This window comes from Myotis davidii, unplaced genomic scaffold (assembly GCF_000327345.1).
Source record: "Myotis davidii unplaced genomic scaffold, ASM32734v1 scaffold608, whole genome shotgun sequence".
Classification (NCBI taxonomy): Eukaryota; Metazoa; Chordata; class Mammalia; order Chiroptera; family Vespertilionidae; genus Myotis; species Myotis davidii.
This window is the reverse complement of record NW_006300025.1, coordinates 704,462-716,537: the sequence shown is the minus strand read 5'-3', so window position 1 is coordinate 716,537 and position 12,076 is coordinate 704,462. Positions and strand designations below refer to the sequence as shown.

Sequence of the window (12,076 nt, the reverse complement as noted above, 5' to 3'; positions counted from 1 at the left end):
TGAGATATAGGGCAAATATAGGTGTAACTTAAATTTTAAGGTTGTTGGTTGGTAAATATACCCTAACATTGTCCTTGATTTGTCTGGATCAAGGTTTTTCAGCCCTGGCACTAATGCCATTTTGGACTATATGATTGTTGTGTGGGGCTGTCCTGTGTATTGTAGGATATTTAGCAGCATCCCTGGACTCTACCCACTTGATGCCAGTAGTAACACCCCACCACCCAAGTGGCGACATTAAAATGTCTTCAGACATTGCCAAATGTCCCCTTGAGGGTGAAAATCACTCCCATTGAGAACTGCTATTCCAGACCAGGTCCAATGGGCTAACCCTGTGGTCGGCAAACTGCGGCTCGTGAGCCACATGCGGCTCTTTGGCCCCTTGAGTGTGGCTCTTCCTAAGCCTTGGGAGTACCCTAATTGAGTTAATAACAATGTACCTACCGATATAGTTTAAGTTTAAAAAATTTAGCTCTCAAAAGAAATTTCAATCGTTGTACTCTGTATATTTGGTTCTGTTGACTAATAAGTTTGCTGACCACTGGGCTAACCCAATGCCTTGCTAGAAATGCAGAATCGTAAACCCCTTCCAGACCCACGAACAACAATCTGCATTGTAATAAAACTCCAAGGGGTCTGTGGGTACACGCACCTGGCCAATTCCACACCCATCTCTGTGCCCCACAGAGTTGGATGTGTGATGCTCTCTCATTGCAGGAAGCTGATGAAGCCTTACTGCGTAATCTGCACCTTCAGATTGAGGCCCAGTTCCTGCAGGACGATATCAGTGCAGCAAAAGACAGGTACAAAAAGGTAACCACAGCCCTTCTGATGCTCTTCTCCCAGGCAGTCCAGGGCATAACCCCCTGGTTCATCGGTCAACTCTCAACCACTGGGCCACGCTGGTGGGGCTGCACTCAGACCGTTTTCTTAGGATCTGTTCATGTCAGCTTGAGTTGCTATAAAAATATACTACAGATCGAGTGTCTTATAAGCAACAGAAATTTATTTCTCACAGTTCTGGAAGCTGGGACACCAAGATTAGGGGGCCAGTCTGGTAAGATTCTGGTGAGGGCCCTCTTCCTGTCTTCTCCCTGTGTGCTCACCTGGCCCTTCCCAGGAGCATGTGCTTGAAGAGAGAGAGAAAGAGAGAACCAGCTCTCATGCCTCTTCTTATGAGGGCACCAATACCATCCCAGGGCCCCACCCTTATGACCACATCTAAATCTAATTATTTCTCAAAGGCCCAGCCTCCAGATACCATCTTACTGGGGGTGATGATTTCCACATGTGAACTGAGAGGGACACAGCATTCAATGTATAATAGTCTTCTTCTGGGGAAACCCAAACTGAGGCTCCATGATAATGCAGGTGAAGCACCTGGTGTAACCTGGACCTTGGCCAGTGCTCAGCAAGCATTCGATCCTCTTCCTGCCTCAGTGTGTACCTGCTTCAGCACAAAGGCAGTCCTGTTGCTGTGCACTGAAGGGATGTTCCCTCCCGTTGGCTTCCTCCAAGTTTCCATCAGGCCCAGCCTGGTTCCTCCTCCTCTCCTGCTCTCCTGACTCTGCTGTACTTTTCTGGAATCCTGGGAGCAGTACCTGGGGGCACTTTCTAAGGAGCTCAGAACATTCTTCAGGACAATTTACAATAATCCTATATAATAAAAGCCTAATATGCTAAGTGTCTGGTTGTCTGTTCAACCAATCAAAGTGTAACATGCTAATGATATGCTAAGGCTGCTCAACCATTCACTATGATGTGCACTGACCACCAGGGGGCATATGCTCTGACCAGTAGGTTAGCATGCTGCTGGGGTCCAGGTGATTGGGACTGAGTGAGATGGGCCGGACATGCCCTGGAGCCCTTCCACGGTCCCTCCCTGGCTGGCCAACCTCCCACATCTCTTCCCTCCCCGGCCCCAATTGTGCACTGGTGGGGTCCCTCTGCCTGGCTTGCGCCCTCTTGCAATCTGGGACCCCTTAGGGATGTTGGAGAGCTGGTTTCGGCCCCACGGCGGAACGGCCAGTTGTTATGACACGTACTTACTACCAGGGGTGGACGCTCAATGCAGGAGCTGCCCCTTGGTGGTCAGTGCGCTCCCACAGAGGGAGCACTGCTCAGCCAGAAGCTGGGCTCATGGCTGGAGAGTGCAGCGGCAGTGGCAGAGGCTCCTACTTCGACCATATACTTGGACAAGTCTCCAAACCTTTCTAGGTGTCAGTGAATAACAATACCAAAGGTGTAATAATAATAATAATGATAATAATAATAATGGTGAGCGCTCAGACTATGACACTTCTGTGCATTATCTCATTGGATCCCAACAACAGCCTCTTAAGGTAGTGTCATAGGTCAGGTTCCCTGTCAGCAGAGCCTAAGGTGGTGGTTTTAAAATATATATATATATATATTGGTTTTTTACAGAGAGGAAGGGAGAGGGATAGAGAGTTAGAAACATCGATGAGAGAGAGAGAGAGAAACATTGATCAGCTGCCTCTTGCGTACCCCTGACTGGGGATGTGCCTGCAACCAAGGTACATGCCCTTGGCCGGAATTGAACCCGGGACCCTTCAGTCCGCAGGCCAACGCTCTATCCACTGAGCCAAACTGGTCAGGGCCTAAGGTGGTGATTTTTGTGTGATTGCTATTTGGCTGTAGAGCACCTAGGAGAAAGGGAGGGAGGAAGAGGAGCATAGGGGTGGGAACTGGGCTGGCCCCGGTTCAGCTGGAGCCTCAGTCTGATCCCACCGCTGGGTTGGGGGCTCTGGGTCATGAGTCTCACCCCACTAGGCTGTTCCCACCTCAGGTAAGAGGGTTGGTTTTTTCTACTCCTGTGCCATCTAGTCACTGGCCTGGGTTGGGTGGGACTGGGTTGGGAGGAGTTGAGTTACTTCCTGGACAAGATAACCATTGCCTGGAGGGGGCACAGCAATGAGACGTGTCATCAATCGTCACACACGGAGCTGGGCACAGTGCTCTTCAGATTGTGATCCCACTTTTATAGAAGAGCCTGAGTATTAGGAGCTATTAAGAGCTTGCCCGCGGCCTCATGCAGCTAGCAAGTGATTTTTGTCTGGGACCCATGACCAAATTCTGTCCTTTGAAGCAGTGCCCCGCTCTGGGGTCAGAAAGGGCCCTTTGGTCGTAACCGGTTTGGCTCAGGGGATAGAGCGTCGGCCTGCGGACTGAAAGGTCCCGGGTTCGATTCCGGTCAAGGGCATGTACCTTGGTTGCGGGCACATCTCCAGTAGGGAATGTGCAAGAGGCAGCTGATCGGTGTTTCTCTCTCATCGATGTTTCGAACTCTCTATCCCTCTCCCTTCCTCTCTGTAAAAAATCAATAAAATATATTTTAAAAAAAGAAAGGGCCCTTTGTACCCTCTGGGGCTTGGTCCTCCTCTGCTTCTCCACTTAGCCCTGTGAAGACAGCAGCAAAGCATGCACGTAATTGATGGGGAATGAAGCAAACCGAGCCTGTTATCCATCAGCCCATTGATCCTGTGAAGATTGGAGATGTGAAGATTGTGGCCTGTGCTCTTTGTGACAGTGGACTATGAGGAAGCCTTCATCCCGGGGTCACCTGGTCCTGGAGGGAGAAACTCGGGCAGCTCAGGTTTTAATGAGAATGTTGTCTTTCCTCTGACAGAATCTTCTGGAAATTCAGACCTACACCAGCCTCCTGCAGCAGATCATCCAAACCACCCCTCAAGCAGCCGCCATTACTGACGGGACGAGGGAGGTAAGAGCTGGGGCCCAGGCTGCAGGAAAGCGCATCTGGAGGTCCTTGTTACAGCACCTTGGGCCTAGTTCACACACCCCCGGAAAGGGGAAAGGTGTCAGGCGGACAGACTGCGCGGAGCTGCGGTGGGTTAGCTCCTCCCCACTCGGCTTTGTGTTCATGTGTGAAGTTCTCCTCAGACTGTGAACGCTACTCTTTAGACATCTGAGGATATAAATTGTTTCCCTGACCGTTTTCTTAGGAGTTTTCTCTTGAAAATCATGGGCTGTTCTTCCTTGTATAGTTTATAGAAACTGGCAGACTGTTTCCAATGCCCTGCAGCCTTTCTGCATCCTCACCGGCAGTGTTTGGGAGTTTGTGTTGCTTTGGATCTTGGCTGCACTGGGCATGTCAGGTGTTTATTTGCTTTTGTTTGTTGCTCTTCGAATAGGAATGTTGTGCATCTCACTGTGGTTCTACCTGCCTCACCTAAGGAGGACTAATGATGGTGAACATTTTTTCACGTCCTTATTGGCCATCTGTACATTTTCTTTGTTGGAATATCTACTCAAATCTTTTGCTCATTTTTAGATTGGGTTTTCTTATTCCTCATAGGAATTTGACAATAAAATTTGAATACAGAGAGACTCAGGTAATTAGTGACTATATTTTCAAGATCCGGCTCTGCAAGTTAGTGGCTTAAAAACTATTAGGAAAGGATATAAATGAATGAAGATGACTTTTAAAAAAATGGGGATTTGGATGTAAAACATTATTCCCAGTAATATTCCACATTCCTTCTCCACTTAACTCTCTAGCTGCCTCCTGCACACCTCACACTGGAGGATCGAGCTTGAAACCTGGGCATGTGCCCTGACTGGGAATCAAACCGTAACCTTCTGGTTCATAGGTCAATGCTCAACCACTGAGTTACACCGGCTGGGCCGTAGCATGCTTTTAAAATCATATCATCTTTTCCCTGTAACAGAATTCTTCTGAGTTGTAAGATTATAGAGACTGTCTGGACTTATTTTGAGAGCATCAGTGATCATTAGTGGATCATTAGCATTGCCAGGAACTTGTTAGAAATGCAGAATTTGCCTAAAAATCTCCATTTTGGCAAGATCTCCAGGGACCATGTGCATGTTAAAGATGGAGAAACACAGATACCACATTCTTTATTAATCTTAGCTTAAAAGCTCTACAGATGAGTTAAACGGTCACTTTCAGGTTTGTTTCATTGATTCTTGTTAATGTCTTAAAAAACATGTCTGCCACATTTGCTCAAATGAGGGTGTAATTAGCGGTGCTAATTACAGGAACACAGGTCAACTGGTTAACATGTCAGTAAGCATCATATCAGCGCCCCCTCACCAGAGGCCACTGGGTTCACAGCTGTAGTCACATAAAGCTGAGTTCATTTTTCACTGCAGGAAGGGAGGGTGTACACGGTGGAGACTTGCAGGGTATCTGTGGGGGAGGGTCAGGTAGGCAGGGCCCTGCTCTGGGCTGAGTGCTCTCATAAGGGGCTGGTCCTATGGCTGAGTATCTTGATCATTTCTCTCAAGGGGGCAGAGAAATAGAGTGTGGCTAAAGCTGTACCTGGCAATTCAGCAGCAGCACTTGTGTTATCAGGGAGAGTGGATGGTTGCACAGAGGTCCTTTGGTCTGAGCTTAGGCACAGTTTCAGAGGGTCTTGTTTCTGTCCGGTTCCCTCCTGGTCCCAGAGTGACATCTTTAGATATTGGGAGTGGCATTGCTTATAAGTTTACTGGAGGCCCAATGCACAAATTTGTGCACCAGTGGGGTCCCTTGGCCTGGCCTGCGGGATTGGGCCGAACCCGGCTCTCCGACATCCCCTGAGGGGTCCCAGATTTTGAGAGGGCGCAGGCTCTCCAACACTGAGGGATCCTACTGGTGCACGATTGGGGCTGCTACTTCATAACTGTAATTTTGCTACTGTTATGAATCATAATGTAAATATCTGATATGCAGGATGTATTTTCATTGTTACAAATTGAACATAATTAAAGCATAGTGATTAATCACAAAAACAGTATGTAATTATACATGTGTTTTCCGATGGTCTTAGGCAACCCCTGTGAAAGGGTCGTTCGACCCCCAAAGGGGTCGCGACCCACAGGTTGAGAACCACTGCCTTAGCATATCATTAGAATATTACGCTTTGATTGGTTGAATGGGTGACTGGACACAGCATATTAGGCTTTTTTAATATAGGATGGTAGGGAGCATCATGGCCTGGCGGTTAGTGCCAGCTACCAGTGACAGCTGCAGGGCTGTCTTCCTTCCTCTTTAATAAGTATCCAAGGGCCAGCTATGTGAGTGGCACCCTGTAGGCAGGTGTGGGGAGGGATGTGAGATGAGGAAGGTGGAGCCAGACAAGCGGGCAGGGTGCTGGAGGGAGGCAGTCTCTCCATCCTGAGGCTGCAGGTCTAGAGTTCGCAGTGTGGTATATATCCTCCATTTCCTGGTACACATGGGCACGTGGTCCCTTCTGCTCCCAGCCACCCTCTTGTCTGCATCTTTGAGGTGGAGAGGTGGGGACTGAGACACAGAGAAACAAAGAGGACAGAGACAAACAAACTGAGAGCCACTGAGAGCATGCATTCCTTCATGCACCCAGAAACACAGAAGTACACCTCGGGAGAAGGTTCTTGTGCAGTTACATCTTAAGTTCTGCCTTCCCCGTGGGGTCAGGCCGGAGGGCCACATTCTCACTTCCTCCCTTTAAGCATGTCTATCTTGCTCTAGCTGTCTCTCTGCCTGTGTGGTTGCTCCAGCCACTTTGCAGGGTGCTGGAGAGCAGGGGGCCGCCTTAAGCCTGTGGCCTTGAACACGGGTGCACTGGGAAAATGCTTGTTTCTGATTTTGCCTGGCTGTGAGGCCACATGCCCTGCATCAGAAGGCACTGCTCTTGACCAGCCAGGCTCTGGTGAAGTGATTTGGACGTTTCCCAATACACAGTGGAGAGGCGTGTTGGAAACGGGTGCGTGCTCTGCAGAGAGTGGAGAGGTTGCGAGATCTCCAGGACGTTCCGTGGAGCACTGATAGGTGGTGCAGCTGCCTCACCATGTCCCTGGCTTCTCTTGTGCCCTTGACCTCTGCTTTGTGAAGCAGCGATGTCTTAGCAGAGTTGATGGCTCAGGGGTCATACTGACCCAGCTGCCTGCACAGACACAGAGAGTAGAACCCAATGAGAAACTGCCTGCCAAGTTTTCCTTTAGACAGAAGGGAAGGGGCCTTGTCCAGAATCTCTTATCCAGTTTGTGGCACAACCGGCTCTAAAGTACACGTCTCCTGACACTGTCTCTGCACTTTACTGGCCCTCACAGCATTAATGGCTCAGATGTTGGAGACAGACTGGATGACTCAAATCACAGGCATGTATTTTTCACAGTCCTGGAGGCTTCAAGTCCAAGATTATGGTGCTGGTAGGGTTGGTTCCTGGTGCAAACCCACTTTCTGGCTTGCATATGTCACCCTCCTGCGTGTCCTCACATTGTCTTTTTAGGATGCAGCACAAAGAGAGGGCAAGCTCTGGTGTCTTTTCTTATAAGGACACTAATTCCACCCTGGGGGCCCCACCCTCATAACCTCATTTAAATAATGACCTCCCAAAGGTCCCACCTCCAGATGCCATCCCATGGGGAGTTAGGGCTTCAGCATATGGATTTGTAAGAGGGGGGACAAACATGCAGAACATAACGGGGTCCCATGCCTTCCTTGTCCCTTTCCTTTTTGGATTCCTTGGTACCCCAAGCGTGTGTGAGTGCTGAGTCTGGCCTTTTTGTGCAGGAGAAGCTCCTGATGGAACGAGAGGCGACAGCCCTTCAGAGTCAGCTGGAGGAGGGCCGGGAGGTCCTGTCTCTCCTGCAGGCGCAGAGAGCCGAGCTGCAGGCCCAGGTAGGCCCTGTGTCCTCTTGTCTACTACTTCCTGTGGGGCATTCAGCCACCTGTGTGAACCAGGGTTAACAACACGTTTATTCAGTGTCAGGTGCATGCAGAGGAGTGCACACGTATCCAGTTCAGTGATTCTCACAAACTCGACACGCCTATGTACCCGGGGTTGCCTAGTTTAAACTTAAATTGTTTTTTAAAATAAGAAGAAATGGACACATGTTGGGATTTTTATTCTACACTTCCTCAAATCTGTGCTTCCTGTTTCTCTCCTCATGACTGCATTACAAACGTGAGAAAGAGTAGTTGCCCTGCTCAGAATTTCTTAGTGGAAAACTCTCAATTCCACCCCCACTTTTGGGGGCTAAATCTTATTTTGAAACCTCAACTCAACAGAAAAGCTCCATCCTGTTTCCATGGTACATGCTTTGGTAACTTGGTAGTGTTTGGCTTCCTCTGAGGCCCTGATAGGATAGACGGTGTGTGTGTGTGTGTGTGTGTGTATTTTGTGTGTGTGTGTATGCACATGTGTGTATGTGTACATTTGTGTAATATGTACATATATATGTATATATAGAAGTGTGTGTATTCTATATAATAAAAGCCCATGGACCCCCCCTCAGAAAAATGTTAAATATATATACATACAATAAAGTACATATAATGAAGAGGAAACCAATGATATTGAAATAATTATCAAAATATTACCAAAGCATATCCTATATAATAATATGTGTGTTTATATTATATACACTAGTCTCCCTTATCTGTGGTTTCACTTTCCATGATTTCAGTTATCTACGGTCAACTGTGGTCTGAAAATATTAAATGGAAAATTCCAGAAATCAACAACCCGTTAGTTTTAAATTGAATGCTGTTTCTGAGTAGTATGATGACATCCTGTGCCGTCCCTCTCCCTCCCACCCAGAGTGTGAATCATCCCCTTGTCCAGCGTCTCCACACTATATAAGTTTTCTGCCTGTTAGTCATCTAGTAGTCATCTGGGGTTATCAGATCCACTGTTGTGGTATCACAGTAAAGTAACCATTCTTTTACTTAATAATGGCCCCAAAGCACCAGAGTAGTGATGCTGGCAATTCGTATATGCCGAAGAGAAGCTGTAAAGTGCTTCCTTTCACTGGAAAAAGGTGAAAGTTCGGTACTATCTTCGGTTTCAGGCATCCACTAGGGGTCCTGGGTCATATCCCCCTCGGATCAGGGGGCGACTACTGTAACAAATTATAGCAGTAAGTCTGATGAAACACAAGTTGTGTTAGTTTTCTCTTTCTGCCACAATGAATTACCACAGATGCAGGGGCTCAAACAGCACTCCTTTATCTCACAGTCCTGGAGGTCAGAAGTCTGGGCAGGCTAGTTCTGGGTCTCACAGGCTGAAATAAAGATGTTGGCCTGCCTGGGTACCCTCATCTGGAGGCTCCGGGGGAGAATTGCTTCCAGTGTCAGTCAAGGTGTTGGCAGAATTCAATTCTATGTGCCTGTGGGTCCGAGGACCCTGTTTCTTTGCTGGCTGTTGGCTAGAAGTTGTTCTAGAGCAGTGATGGCGAACCTATGACACACGTGTCAGAGGTGACAGGCGAATTCATTTTTTTGGGTTGATTTTTCTTTGTTAAATGGCATTTAAATATATAAAATAAATATCAAAAATATAAGTCTTTGTTTTACTATGGTTGCAAATATCAAAAAATTTCTAATTGTGACACGGCACCAGAGTTAAGTTAGGGTTTTTCAAAATGCTGGCACTCCGAGCTCAAAAGGTTCGCCATCACTGTTCTAGAGGCCACCCGCATTCCTTGGTTGTGGCCCCCTCCATGTTCAAAGCCAGCCATGGTGCTGTGAATCTTTCTTGTGCATCTTATTCTGACATCTGCTTTTAAGGTCTCACGTGATTAGAAATAACTAGAACAATCTTTGTATTTTTTAAGGTCAACTGATTAAGAACCTTAATTATATCTGCAAAGTCCCTGTCAACATGTAACGAACACATTCATGAGTGTTAACACCAAGGGGCAAAGGCCACGGGGACTGGAATTTTGCTTAGTTAGCTTTAATTAAAATACAGATGTGGCTGGGCCTACCCAAGAGTTTCTGACTCAGTAGGTATGTGCCAAGAATTTGCATTTCTAGGTTCCCAGGTGCTGCTGCCAGTCTAGGAACCACACTGGGGTAAGGTAGGTACCAGGTTGGGTCAGAATGTTCTACATTTGGTCCACCTGAGTCCCTGGCTCGGGTCCTCCACAGCCTTATTCAGGAGGTGTTGATGGTTGGCTTTTTGCTGATTTTAAAAGGTTTTAGTGGCTGTACAAAGTAGTAGCTAAACTGAGGCCAGCTATGACTGTGGGACTTGGTGGGGGATAGAGGAGGAAGAGCCCCTTGTGGCCTGAGGGCTCCAGCTGGGCAGGGCTGTGGCAGCTGGTTCTGCCCGTGTTTAGGACATCTGATGCTTCCAGAACCCTCCATAGCAGGGGCCTACAGGGAAGGTCTCTGAACCAGCAGCATCAGCAGCACCTGGGAACTTGACAGACCTGCACACTCATGGACCCATCCCGGACCTACCGAATCAGCAAGCTTTGTTCCAACAGGCCCTCCAGGTGTTTTCACAGGCTCAATTTCCAGGACACTAGTCCACAGGATGAGAGACACAGCACCCATCCCTTTGGGGGTGGCACTTCTTAGGGGGTTGCCTAAATTGCGTTTACTGAGAATTTCTGTGACAGGAAAGTGAAAAAGTGTATTGGAAAGTGTAAAGCTACCAACAATTATGATATTCTCATTGAAGTCACTTAGCACCACCTGGTGGTAGGTTTGGGTAAGACTGTATAGTCAGTGAAAGACTTGATTTCTTGTTTCCTTTTTTTTTTTTTTAAAAAAAATCTTTACCAAGGATATGATTTTATTGATTTTTAGAGAAAGGAAGGGAGAGAAAGAAAGAGAGATAGAGGAAGGAAGAGAGAGAAACATCTGTCAGTTGCACCCTGTACGCGCCCTGACCAGGAATTGAACCCGCAACCTTTTGGGGCATGAGATGATGCTCCACCCAACTGAGCCACCCGGCCAAGGCCATTTCCTTTTTTAAAAAAAGACCTTGGATCCAGAGGAGTCTGGGGGCCTAAGAGGACTGAAACAGGAGGTCACCCTTCAGATGGGGTTCACTGTGAGGCACTGTCCTGGGTCCCTATCTACCCCTGCTGTGCAAAGGCAAGCCCACAGCTGTGCTTGAACACTTACTCTTTCATTCAACCTTTCCTGCCAAGCTCAGGAAGTTCAAGTTGCCGCATAGCACACACCTTCTGCCTGCCTCTCTCCATTGTCCACTTGGCTGCTTTCCTCCAAGAAGCCCTGGACTGGCTGTGGGCTTCTATCTCTTCTTCTGTGGTCCCGTGGCTCCCGACACCTGCCCCTTTGCTCATCACTTCTCTTTCTGGAAGTCCCTTTTTCTCTTCAGGTCCTGTCCCACTATCCCCTGGAAGCCTTCTCTGACACCCATTAGCACCAGAGGCCTCTCTGTGTGCTCCGTGGTGCCCGGGGCATGTCTTTGTGACCGGGCTGCCTTCCCCACGGAACTGTGGGCTCCTAGACGGAGGGTCTGTGTCTAGTTCTCCGACAGCCAGGCTGGTGCTGGACAGCGCCCTTCGCCTGTGCTGAGGTAGCTCACCCAGAGACATCGCGTGAGCCTCCCTGGAGCTGGTGAAGGTGGGCCTCTTATTATTTTTCCTGGACACCCCTCCTTCTGATGAATAGTTTAAATGATTGAGTTGTAAGGGCCACATAGATGTGGATATAAGTCCAGTTTTATAGACCTGGTCAGCACTTCACTGAACTTTGGAATCTTGGTTTCTCAGGCAGAACCACGTGGAGCATCAGTGCCAGTCATAGGTTGCGACTCATCCACGGAGCCTCCCGCCCTGTGCAGGTGGTCCTCCCACAGACTCTGCCACAGGACAGCCACCAACCACCCACCAACTCATGAGATATAAGAAAGATCATGCTTGCTCTGGCAGTCCAAAGATTACAAATGACATTTCCCTAGTGAGAACACACTTGCGGGGGGAGGGGGGGGGCTGATGGGGCTCACACCGAGTCCCCTGTGTCTTGTGTCTTCTGTAAGAGTAGGCTGATACTTGCCTTTCCATCTGTGGGAATGGGAAGTTTTCCCTGGGCCTGGGAGTGTGTGTGTGTGTGTGTGTGTGTGTATGCGCGCGCATGAGCGTGCACACTGTTCGTCTACAGCTGGGAGGAGGCTGAGGCAGCAGGGTCCTTAGTTTCTTTCTTTTTTTTTTGTCTTTTTATTTATTTTTTAATTAAATCTTTATTGTTCAGATTATTACATTTGTTCCTCTTTTTCCCCCCCATAACTCCCCTCCTCCCAGTTCCCGCCCCACCCTCCGCCCTCACTCCCCACCCACTGTCCGCATCCAT

General features: G+C 48.3%; 1 protein-coding gene across 1 annotated transcript in view; it reads left to right on the top strand.

Annotated features, from left to right (window-relative positions):
- The window catches only part of BFSP1 (beaded filament structural protein 1), a 26,462-nt gene that overhangs the window by 5,734 nt on the left and 8,652 nt on the right, over window positions 1–12,076 (top strand). Inside the window, exons 3-5 of the mRNA XM_006776154.2 lie at window positions 718–813; window positions 3,650–3,742; window positions 7,538–7,645. Coding sequence (XP_006776217.1) covers window positions 718–813; window positions 3,650–3,742; window positions 7,538–7,645 — 297 coding nt within the window. The remainder of the gene's footprint in view (window positions 1–717; window positions 814–3,649; window positions 3,743–7,537; window positions 7,646–12,076) is intronic.